Genomic DNA, 12589 nt, shown 5'->3' with positions numbered 1-12589 from the left:
TAGTTGGCTGAGTTTTGCTAACAGGCTGTATATGGGGGTTTTAAAGTATTTTTAAGAGGGGGAGAAGCTTGAAAACGAAATTGATGTGTAGTTGTTTTTCAAAGGATTCCTGAATCGTTCCAGGCAAATTAAAAAAAAAAAAAAAATTAAAGTATTCGCCTCTATACAGTTGGGTGGACGTGAGTATTCTTGGTAAGAACGAGCTGAGGTAAAAGAAGCGTTGTCGGGGAGAAAGCTGGGAAAAAAAAAAAATACTGAACGTCACCTGCCCTGCCCTCCCGGTCGGAGAAATTAGCAATTGCCGCTTTCTTGTGAAGCAGGGAAACGTGTTCTTGGAAAACAAAATTCAGGACAAGCGTGTGTGAGCGGAACGGTGGGGGGCGACCGTTGGCGGGAAAGGGTTTGGGCGGCCCCAGAGGTGAGCACAGCCGCTACATGGCGGCTCCTTCCCTCAGGCAACGCTCTGGGGAGGAGGGCGTGGGGGTGGGGAGACGAGCTGGGAGCTCGTATGGCCTGACGGCGCCATACCAGCTCCCAACTCGTCTCCCCGCCCCCGGGCGCTGCCCTACCCGACGGTTCCCGCAGTGCCTCCCCCTCAGCGGCAGTGCTTGCTCCTCCATGGCGGCGAGGGCGCTCTTCCACCGCCTTGGGTTTTCGGGTTGGTGCGGAAGGGAGGGCGGATGAGACCGCTCTTCTCCTTCCGGGCTGCGCGCTATGGTCGGAGGGTTGGGGCGGAGACAAGATGGCGGCGGGCTGGGTATGGCGGCGGCTGTGTCAGGTGGGGATGTGTGGCGTGAAAGGGGACGGGTGAGCCCCGCTCTCCGTTTTCGGCGTCTTCACCCCTGAGGGAAGAGGGGAGCTGGAGCAGTGGGAGGATTGGGGTTTTACAGTGTGGGGCTGTATCTCTGCCTGCCGCCATCGACGTGGCGGGTGCTCAGAACTCTTCTTTTTTTTTTTTTTTTTTTTTTTTTTTTTTCTCCCCTGCAGTCCTGTTTTTTGTTTTTGTTTTTGCGACGGTTGCTCTGGGTGGAAGGGATGATAAAAATGTATGATTTGTATTTGGAGGTCAAGTGCAAAGCCTGTTTCTAGGCTTGAAGTTTCAAATCTTGAAGTTCTAATGTAAAAAAAAAAAATTAGGAAAACTTTTTACGTTACTGATGTTCCTTGCTGGTTTTGATTTCTAAAGAGTGGTTGCTTTCTCTCAAGTTAAGAAAATTTTACATTGGGACTTTCCTATTCATGTTCTGAAGCAAGCTCTAAATTATCTTCTCTGTATGTGCTGTGTTTTGGACTTGCACACATTTTAGGTATCTGTTTTCTTCTGAGTACTTCAGGATCTCTCAGTCAAACAAAATTAAGGTGCTTTTTTTTTTTTTTTTTTGCATTAGGAGAGGAGTAATTTTGTTTTGTGCAAGGCCTTGGTTCACACATGAAATTGTTGTGTTGCAGTCTGAGTGTCTTTTCCACCTTCTACGATGGCTATTAGCAAGAGCACATCAAGTGTATTTAAGCCATGGAATGAAGGAAGCTGTTAACATATACTTTACTGCCTGCTGAATGCCATCTTTGTTACCCGGGGTACTCAGTGGGTCAAAATTTGCACAGAGCACCTTTTAATTTTATTTTATAAAACCGTATTACTTGATGCATATGTGCATAATTAGTAGCAAAAGGACGTAAGATGTGGTAGGAATAATATGCACAAACATAGAATATTATAAAAGCTCCGGAGCTTAGTACGTGGGTGGAACTCTGCTGTTTCATCATGTTTTGTTTTATTCATCTTTATTACACAGAGACTGAAATTTTTGTAGCTGAAATCACAGAACACAATATGCAATGAATGTGCATGTCTTTGCACGCAAATAATAACAACATACTACAAAGTCAAGCAGTTAGAAGTCGAAGAATACATAGCAGCTGCTACATATACACAAAAACCAGAAGCAGATGCAACTTTTACTTACAGTTCCAGTCAGTAGTTTTACATTTGTCAGCGTAGGTTCTGTGCCGTATGTTTGCACACACCATTTAAGCCCTGCACGGAATACAACTATTTATGCTCATGGGCCTATCTGCTCCCTTAAGTGATGTCAGGTGGTGATGTTAGTGTACTTTATACTGGCATTGAATGAAAGGGAGGCACTATTCTGACTTAAGAGATGGAGAACTGAGGTGCAAAGATCGAGATAATTTCATTAGATGTATTTCTTTAATTTTAGGTGTTAAGGCTCAAGTGGTTCCCAACATGAATTTTGAAACATTCTGAATGGTCATCAACTGTAGTGGCAAATATTCAGTGCTCCTAGAGTTGCTTATTTTGTGATGAAGAATGGAACACCAGTGCTTGTCTGTGAACATCTGGATTTGAGAGGCTTGCCTAAGGGGAGACATTCAGTTGTGCTCTCCAAACCACAGTCAGCTTTGTAGACAGGAAACTCTCCTGCCTCTTCTTGCGATCGTCTTCCTTATTGGATGCAGAATTTGTAGGATAAGTAGTGAAGAAGGCAGAATTACTTCAGAAAACAGCTTTAATCACTGTTGATCTATAATTAACATATAATGCATACTGGAAAAATTTAAGGGCCTAACAGCATATTGTAGTTAGTTATGCATATCCATGAGCGACAATAAATTAAGGGTACCTGGAATAAGTGTCAGTTCTGGCTGTCTTCTGATCTTTTGATTATACAGTTTACCTACATAACTGGTGCGTGGGGTATCTCTTTTCTCTCTTAAAGCTATGACTCCAGCATCTGTTAAAGAAAAGTATCAAGGTGCTGGATAAGTAGCTAATGTCACTTCAGCATTCTGCTGCAGCCCTGAGTTTCTCTTAAGCAAGGGAGAGTTCCAGTTCCTTTCCCACCCCCCCTCAAGTAGTCTGTAACTTGGCCAAATTGAGAATTAGTGAAAGGAAGCTAGAAGCCACATAATGTTCGGAAGGGATTGATATTTCTAGTATGAAAGACAGTAATGATTCATGTTGATTAACAATTGTATTCTCTTTTAACAGAGAAAAATAATGTTATCTTTTAAATATGGTTCATCTACTTGTTGGAAGTATTTCTGTTTAAATGTTATCTTCAAAAGAACAAGTGTTCGAAATCACAAGGAATTTTTTGCTGCTAAAACATGAAATTTCAAGTTAAATTTGGAGATTGAATTTTTCCATTTATAGGATACTGTTTTCAATTGCTTTTAAAACAGCAAGTCCTACTTAGGCTTGTCTCTTGATGAAACTAATAGATACTGTGCTATGAAAAGTAAAAATGAAGAGAAAATACTATGATATACAGAAATGGTTTCTGATGCCATTTATTATGTTGAAAAAATGCTTTGTGATTGCTGTTCAGATGCCTGGTTAATAATAGGCGCATACTGTCATATTATTTGATTAACACGTTCCTTTTTTTAGGTACTGTTATATACTAAAATATATTTTGATGCTTCTGTTTTCCTGTGTATTCAGATAGAGCAAACTTTCCAGTGTGGCAAATCAATGCCTAGGAATGTGTTATGCTCTGATGTGTGAAAAAGTAACCTTTAATAAGCCTGTATTAACAGGCTACTTTCAGATTTGAGATTAAAAAAAAAAAACATAACCTGTTTGTTTTATATAGGGATCAGCTTTTCATGTCAATTATGCAAGCAGAATTATGCAAAAGCAGTGTTTTCCTCCGTGAGTATAAAAGGCCCTCCTTCTTCCTACTTCTGCTCCACACTCCCTAAAAAAATCCAACTTTAACAACTTACTTTATGCTTTTCCTATTACCACGTTTCTAGAAACTCCAACTTATTGGGAGTACGACTGGCTGGATCCCGTGTTGATACACAGGAGCATAAGACTAATCCTTTGGTAAGTTTCATAGAATGGTATTTTGTATATTTTAGTAACAAAGAGAGTGCACAGAAAAACTTGAATTCCTTTATTAAGTTCTATCTTTGTGATGTCAAATTTGCCATAGAGAAATAAACAATTCAGATAATTGGTTTTTGAGAGTCGGTGGGGGTTTTTTTCCCAGAAAGATTTCTGTATCTCACAGTTGCCTTTTAGTCACTTTCCTCCTTCTCTGTGCAGCTGTAACTCTGTGAAATATCAGCTTTTCGGCCACATTCCGTTCAGAGCCGGCAGCAGCTTAGCCAGCCTAAGGCCTTTGTCTCTGGCTTGGAAACTGGGAGCTTGGGGCTGATGCGATGGGAAGTTCATGAAGGCATGTGGTGGATGTCGTGCCTTTATAATCTGAATGCTTTTATTTTGATTAGGACTTCAGAAACATGTTCAATCTGTGTCATACATGCAAGCAAGCCTAAGTGTTATAGGCAGCATTACGTCCACAGACCCAGCCTTCCTGCCATGTCTAGTATGTACTGTATTTACTGTGCTAAACTGCCTGGGAGTGCATTTTTGGGAGAATCAGTGTTTCCTGGACACATCAAGGCTTTTCAGATGTTATAGACCTCCAGATGATCAGTAAGCCCAGGCCATCAGAAGTTGAAGCTCTAACTGAAAGTCATAAATTTGTAACTGAATGTCATAAACTTGTACCCGGACAAACAGAAAGGATAATATGCCTGACAAAGCCTACCATGTTTAAAGCAGCCTTATAACTGACTTAGTAAAGTGAGAGTTCTTGTTACTGTCCGTAATGTTCTAGTTACTGTCCATACCCAAGCAAAGTCTGAGGATTTCAGGTATTCTCATACTGCATTTAAAATACAAATATTGCTGCTCCAGACTTACTTTAACAATGAGTTTCATTCTTGGCTTTGCTGCTGTTGTCATTCTTGTATTTATCTGGCATTCCCTCTGCTTTTCTGATCAAGAAATTTTACCTAAGTGTTCAGAAGTTAGGTATCTCTTCACACTTTGCCTTCCCGGATAGGAGTGAGAACTGTCAATCGGGGTAATACTGTCAGCCTCTTACAACTAAACTAAATTAAGCAGCTAACAGTGTGGGCGGTTTTTCCTGTTTTACAAATGGAGCGTGCATTAATTAAGGAGAACATGGCGTGCTAACTCTTGTCCTTTCTTTAAAAATGCAGGTATCTATTTCAGACGAGCCAGAAACACTGTACAAGAGATTGTCTCTTTTAGTTAAAGGCCACGATAAAGCTGTGTTGGAGAGCTATGAATATTTTGCAGTACTTGCAGCTAAAGAACTTGGCATCTCTGTTGAAAAAGTGTAAGTAACTGATCTCTAGAGTGATGTGTCTGATGCTTCTTATGTCATTTGCATAATGCAGGTTCTGTGCTTAAAAGTTGGTTGTTTTTTTTTTTTTTTTTTCCCCAGAAGAAACAGGTGTGATTTGACTTTTATTTTTTTTCCTCAGATTATAAATCTAACACTTCTTAGATGGCAGCACAGTGATGAGAAAGCAGCAGCAGTTCTACACTCAGCACTGCCGTAGTAGAAATGCATTTTAACTACATGAATTATATTAACAGTACTCTAAGTACAGTTGTCAGTGCTCTAGCTTCCCTGAACTAATGCTGGTTAATGCCTGAGTATTAACCATGCCCATGTGGGTTGATAATAAACTGTACCAGTGTTTAATACTTCCTTGTAGACCTTGTAAATGTCAAACAAGAACAGAGATCTTAGCATAATCTTTCAGATAATTTATATTAGCATCCTTTATACAAAATGAATTTTTCTTTTTGTCCTTTATTCAGACATAAACCTCCAAAGAAGATAGAACGATTGACACTTTTAAAGTCAGTACACATTTACAAGAAGCACAGAGTTCAGTATGAAATGAGAACACATTACGTGTGTTTGGAGGTAAGAAAGGTGTAAAAAAAAAAAAAAGAAAAAAATGTTCTAGGTGCACAATTGAAATATGTTAGATTTTAGTTCAGGGGTAGACACAAGCTTTCTGTTTACTTGGGTTTAGGAAGAGAGTTTAGGGAACAGCAGAAAACAGCTGGCCTAGGTTACATCAAATGTAACACAAGTTATTCCAAGTGTTCAGCCTATGTAATTTTCGGATTAAAAGGCTGATTTTGACCATTATCTTAACAGCTGAAAGAATGGTTAGAAAGTAGGGTAGAATTGAGTGTTATCTTTGTATGTTTTATGCTCTTGGTTTCTGAGAATCAGTGGGTTAGGAGCTTTCTCAGGAAGGGAAGAAGCAGCAGTTAAATTATTGTCATTACCAGTCACTAAGGGTTCTGTTCTTTGTCAGTGTGTCTGATGTTTTTGAACACGCATACTTTTACCCTATGCAACATCATGTGGCAAACTAAAACTGCATGGGGGAAATACAAGAAGGGAAGTGTATACAAACCACTAGTTCTGTGGCTGATGACAGACTTGTGTATGGTTTAGAATGCAGCTGTGATTTACTTTCTTAGAAGTAAAGTTTTTTTTTTTTTTTTTCAGGAGCCAGCATTTTGTGGCTTCTGGGTGTCTTACTGTGTATTTGCACAGTGTTTAGCAAAATGGAACTTTGCTTTAACTTCCCAGACATTAGTGCAGTACAAATGGCTGCCAACAGATCATAAGCACTATTTTTGCCATCCAGGAAATAATAGAAAATCAGGAATTCAATGGAATTCTGGAGTTGGAGGATTTGTAACAAGCTTGAACTTTGAGAGTATGCAAAAGCTGGTAATTCTTACATAACCTGTAATTAATTTCATCTGATAACCTGCCGTTTTAAGATCCACCACTTCTATCATAATGAATGCATGTGATCACAGGCAGTATGCACAGTTCTGTGGAGTGAAATAGCTTACTTTATACTTGCCTGATGGCTGTATACAGCTCAGCTGCCTCTGCTCAGTATTATGGAACTTGCCTTCCTGTAAGATGGTTGATCCTACAGCAAGAGCTAGAGAAGCTAGGGCAAACTATTTTTTTTTTTTTAATTCTATTTGAAGTATTAACAATAGCAACACATTAAAAAACATTCCTTCTCTTTTAGTTAAAACATCTAACTAGCAGTACTGCTGCAGTTTACTTGGAGTATGTTCAACGAAACTTACCTGAAGGGGTTGCCATGGAAGTAAAAAAGGTAAGTTTCCACCTCGCGTTATTGACTGTTATGACACTAAGGCCTGATGCAAGTAACAATAACTACTGAGGTCTCTAGAAAGTCAGCAAAGGAAGTGTGTGTAGTTTGGAAGTAACATTTTCCAAAGTATTCAAGAGGCTGTATTGCTTGATAACGCCACTAGGTGGCATTTTTAATCTGATAAATATCTCAAACCAGACTAAATAAAGCAAACTAGTTGGATGATGTTAGATGTGTATACTAGTTGGTATAATAAATGGTTGTTTTACTTTTCTTTTAGACTAAGATAGAGAAAATACCTGAACACATTCAGGAACCAGTTTGGGATACACTACCTCAAGTAGAAGAAACTGAAGTCAAGTCATGAACTCACCAGGTACTTGGCTCCATTAGTGCTGAAATTAGTTGCTCCTATCAACCTAATTCACTGAGACAGTCTACTGTTAAATAAAAGTTCTTTTATAAAGTAATTATATAAACTCCTGTTTCATCGAGTTATTCTTGATGATGACTCCAGTACTTGTAGACTGAACAGCTATGAAGTGAAGTTTAACAGTACTCTGTGATCAACAACTATAGTCATCTATAATATGTTTGTAGAAAGGTAAAATTTCTTTTTATTTTTATATGTATGAAAGTGTGTATATATATATATATATAAAATATATAAAAATTCTCAATCTCCGTTTTGATACTGAATGGCTTCTGAATTCTGAAATACTTGCAAAATCCACTGCATGTACATGTTTGTGTAATGTTTAATGCTATGGATGGTGGAGCATTAGACATCTTTTGCTACAGCTCCTTTGAAGTAACTGAATCCCAGGTGTACATATGACTTGCATATTAACTTGGAGTAAGTCAAAACCCATAATCTTAGGGGACACTGAGACGTATTAAGACTTTTCTAGGCTCCTGCAGTTCCGATAGCCTTATTCCAATTTCCAGTCTTAGTAGTTGCTTGCTAACAGAACGCTGTGTCTGAGACTTCCACCGGCTTACGTCTCCAAGTTAAATGAAGTGGTTGTAGAACCACGTTGCAAAGCAAATAGGTACTACAAAGTGTCGTTCTGAATAGGACAAACAGTGCATTAAGTGTTGTAGTTCATTAGAGGGAAAGGCATGGCCTTTTTCTAAACTAGCTGAGTTGGTTATTTTGTAAACCCAGTGTAGCTGGACGCTACTTATGCTTAGAGGGGGGAAAACAGTACAGATAGCAAAGAGAGTGCGCAGCAGCTTTGAAGGTTAGTTCACTGTGAATCAAAGGAAATAATACAAGGTGCAAAGCCGTCATTGACTTTACCTTCAGACTGCGTTAAGCACTTCTACCTTTACTAGGTTAGCAAGGAGGACAAGGTGCAGGAATCTGCTTCGGTATTAAGTGAGTGGCTTTGATTTGACTGCTGGTAAAAGAATTTATAGAAGGAATAGACAACTGGGTTACAGGACAAGACAACCAGAGAGGCTTGATCATACTTATGAAAAGCACTCAAAGCTTTATACAATCACAAAAAAAAAAAGAAGTGCAGTGTTGTTATCAGTCAGAAATGGACAGTCTTAATGGAAAATAGAGGAAAGACAAGAAAACAAGCTTGTGCTTGAAGATACTCTACACTTTCTAGCTCTAAAGGGGCCCGAAGCTGTTTTAGGAGGGATATTTGAAGACTGTCAATATAGCTGGTATCACTCATGATAGAAAGGTGTTGTGGTTTAGCCCTGTGATACCACACAGTTTCTCACTCACCCTCTCCCTCCCCAGGATGGGGGAGAGAATTGGGAAGAAAGGAAAACTCGTGGGTTGAGATGAAGACAGTTTATTAGAATAGCAAAGAAAAATGACAATAATAACAAAATATAAGGATACTAAAATATACAAAATGAACAATGCACCTTTTCTCACCACCCAGTGTCTCAGTGACTGATATAGCCTGTCCCGAGCAGCGATCACGGAAACGAAACTGAGCAGCAAGCAAGGGAGTGAGAGGTTGGTGCCTCCCCCCACCACCCAGCCAACCTCCTCTTATATACTGAGCATGATGTTTATGGCATGGAATGTTCTCTTTGGCCAGTTTGGGTCAATTATTCTGGCTGTATTCCTCTCAGCTTCCTGCACCTGCACGTTAGTGAGACCTGGAAAGCCGAACAGTGTCCTTGGTCTCATTAGCAACAACTCCTAACATCAGGTTGTTTATCAGCATTCCTCATATACAAAATCCAAAATACACCATCTACTGAGAGAAAAATTAAGTCCATCCCTGCCGTGAAACCAGGACAAAAGGAAACTGTATGTGCACTTTCTAAAATATGCCTCAGAGAAAAAAAAAACCACAACAACAAAACAAAACCAAGGAAGTTAATCAAAGCCCTTATGGGAAGATATGCTGCATAGTTCTTCCTTCGAGATGTTTGCTTTCCTCAATTTCAAGCTATTCTTCCTTTCTCATACCTAGTATTCAGTCATAATAGCATTTCTTAAAGTCATGTCAGACACTGTATAATGTGAAGGAAGAAATTGTGATCTGACCTGGTTAAATAAAGATGGTGCTTCAGAGGAACAGCCTGTTTCATCTGTATTATATTTTCTTCAAATTTGCCATGCTTCCATGCTTTAGTTTTGCATAAGCCACCTGCCAAGTTCAAGCTGTATACAGTATCAAAATGTGACTGTGCTCAATACTAAGTCTTTCCATATCTTGGAAAGTTTGAAGTAAGTCAGTCACTCAGAGGAGATTTAAAAATATTTGGTTAAGCTAATACTCTGTCCTTCTAGATGGAATTCTACTTTATATGAACTTAGGCAACAATAAACCTTCAACATAATTACCTTTGCTTTCCCTCCTCCCAATTCAAGTTTCCCTGTAATCTGTGGCATTGAAGGATAGACACCTCTGGTCTGAAATCCAATCAAGTTCCTTCTACCCCTTTGCACATAGCTGCACAGTTCCTCGCTGTTAGAAGACTGCTTTATGACCATCCTCAAGTGTGTATGAGTAAATGTCTAACATTATCTGCCAGTATGAGAAAATACTTTCCCAAAGGTCATAGAAAATAGACTCCAATGTAAACTTGTTACAGAAACCGACAGAGTGGTAGCAAATACTAAGAAAAGTATTGTGAAAGCAGATGCCAGATATGACAGTGAACTTCATTCCATCAGTGGTGAGACTGTCTCAATGTAAATAGGAACTGTGCTAAATATTGGCACTGAAGATAGACACACTTTTGAGTCCATTCAATCTTTAAAATCCTTGGTGACTGCCAATAAACTGGAGGTGGATTTCCTTCCACAAATACTTGGTGACTAACAGCTGCCAGCCTACTTTAGGTGTCAAAAATATACAAACCAATATATTATGTAAATAATATATAACAGCTGTTCGTAAAGTTTTCAGGCTTGTAGAATGATTTAAAACTAGATCTAGAGCATTCGCTTACCTACTTTTCCTTAAGCCATTTAACCATTTAAAAATTCTCAGGAAAGCTCTGCTCAAAGGCAGTTGTGGCAGAATCCTAGTACTTAGGGATTAAAGATATTTTAAACAGTCTAAATTACCCTGCATTTCCAAGATATCAAGGTTCATTTGCCATATGACTGTATCTTTCAGTAAAAAAAACCTAAATCTGTGAACAGTTATTTCTGTAGCATTTCGTAAGGTATTTAAAGATGCAGTCTGAATTTATTCTCAGCATTTCATAAAAGTGTATGGGAAAACAATGGATACTGGGGGATGGGAGAACACTGTTCCCCAAAGTGCAGCTCACATCTTGACATAGGCTACAGCGGCCTTAGGCTAAGACGCAGTTGATTCTCCTGGGAAGAGAATGCGATTGCCATGGACAAGGCCAACTCTGGCCTAACGGAATGTACAACATCCTTGAAATGGGGAACAGAGTGGCTCAGAGGTACCACGGCTTGTCCCTGTTACCAAGAGTGGCAAAGATAACCTGGTGAGAAAGTGTCCTTTAGCTGAACTTTCCTTATTATAATATCATTATAATACCGAAACACACCTCCATACTAAAAGCTACCCGCCTCCAAGGTGTGACCACCCCTCACTGAGCATGCGTTCTGCATTTCTTTTAGTCTGTACCTTTAAAAGCAAAGTGAGAAAAATTTGCACCAATCCTGGCAAAGTTATGTATGACTAGGGTCACTCAAGCTCCACCTAAAAGTATAGAAACAAGCTTCTTGCTTTAGAAGCCTTTCCTGCCAGTCTCTGCATTTCATGTGCCAGGAAATTAATTACTATCTGTGCATTATTCCAGGGAGCACTGGGAATAAAGTAAGTCCAAGGGAAAGTAATTTACCCAGGAAGTTGTGACATGAGAAAGTTTTGTTCTTTGTGTAATGTGAAGCTGTAGTTAAAGCTGTTCCAAGTCTGCTGTTGACGTACATCAAACTCCACTAAAACAGGCAGTCCAGTATTTGTCCATTCAAATTAGAAATTTGGAAATAGAACCTCACATGCTGATCATGGCTTTTCCTAGCAAGCACCATTAGGAAATGCCACCCTTTCTCTAGCTTTCACGTTTTTGCAGCCACAAAAATAGCACAACTGGCTTTTTAAAATATCTTTCCTATCATAAAAGTTGGGGGAAATTTGGTTTCCTTCTGACTAGTTTGCTGTGGTCTTCTCAAGTTCAGCATTTTTTTTCCACAAAAAAAAATAAATAGTATTCACCCTTGCCCATTTGTGTGGTGAAAAATGGAAGTTACATTTCTGACAGTCATTCATAAGCCAACCATGATAAATCACTAAGGCCCTCAGAGGATCTGAGTGAATGACGGCTTATCGGTGCACCAGGGAATGGGTGTGCCATATATATGTGCCCATGTATACTCGGTACCTCAGCTGACCCAGTTTCTTCAAGATATAGGAATCAGAGAGGTATTTCATTTAGAGTAAGACAAGGGGTAATGTTTTTAAACTAAAAGAGGGTAGATTTAGACTAGACATAAAGATAATGTTTTTTTACGATGAGGGTGGTGAAGCACTGGAACAGGTTGCCCAGAGACGTGGTGGATGCCCCCGTTGCTGAAGACGTTCAAGGTGAGGCTGGAAGGGGCTCTGAGCAACCTGATCTGGTTGGAGATGTCCCTGCTTCTTGCAGGGAGGTTGGACTAGATGACCTCTAAAGGTGTCTTCCAAATCAAACCATTAAAAAAAAAAAAAAGGAAAAAAAAAAAGAAAAAACCCTTTTAATACAAGCAATTTGTTTGTTTAGGTAGGTGCACACAGCGTATGTAACATTTATAACATTTCTCTTTTATATGGTAAGGGAACAGCATTATGGGATTTGGGGTTTTGCTTTTCTCTGAAGAAGTTACTGTCTCGCTATTCAATCTGAAATCCTAGTTCTCGTAACAAATGGTACCTTTCTTTGGAAATGCTGTTTATTGAATTACAAGAAATATGATCGATAAAAAGTACATATTTTTTCTACTTAAATAAAATGCCACTTGATAGTATCAAAAAGCACTCAGTCAGTATATCACATCTGCTGATGCAAGTGTTCGTAGATCAGCACATTATTATCACTCATCTTTCATTCCCTCCCGCCATGTAATGTT

The 12589-nt window shown here is 39.2% G+C and overlaps 1 protein-coding gene across 5 annotated transcripts in view; it reads left to right on the top strand.

Moving 5' to 3' along the window:
- The first annotated feature begins 540 nt into the window (after positions 1 to 540).
- Positions 541 to 12589, top strand: part of MRPS10 (mitochondrial ribosomal protein S10) — a 19515-nt gene continuing 7466 nt past the window's right edge. For 3 of the 5 annotated variants that reach the window (XM_086743264.1, XM_086743263.1, XM_086743261.1), the window contains exons 1-7: positions 625 to 778; positions 3621 to 3679; positions 3784 to 3856; positions 5044 to 5183; positions 5675 to 5783; positions 6928 to 7017; positions 7298 to 7393. In XM_086743264.1, coding sequence (XP_086599390.1) covers positions 743 to 778; positions 3621 to 3679; positions 3784 to 3856; positions 5044 to 5183; positions 5675 to 5783; positions 6928 to 7017; positions 7298 to 7384 — 594 coding nt within the window. In that variant the 5' untranslated portion in view covers positions 625 to 742 and the 3' untranslated portion in view covers positions 7385 to 7393. Of the gene's footprint in view, positions 779 to 3620; positions 3680 to 3783; positions 3857 to 5043; positions 5184 to 5674; positions 5784 to 6927; positions 7018 to 7297; positions 9575 to 12589 lie in introns of those variants that run through there. The other 2 variants (XM_086743262.1, XM_086743265.1) reach the window with 2 other exon arrangements.

Source organism: Chlamydotis macqueenii, chromosome 3 (assembly GCF_036417535.1).
Source record: "Chlamydotis macqueenii isolate bChlMac1 chromosome 3, bChlMac1.mat, whole genome shotgun sequence".
Lineage (NCBI taxonomy): Eukaryota > Metazoa > Chordata > Aves > Otidiformes > Otididae > Chlamydotis > Chlamydotis macqueenii.
Note: the sequence above shows the minus strand (reverse complement) of the source record. Positions and strands in the feature narration are given on the sequence as shown.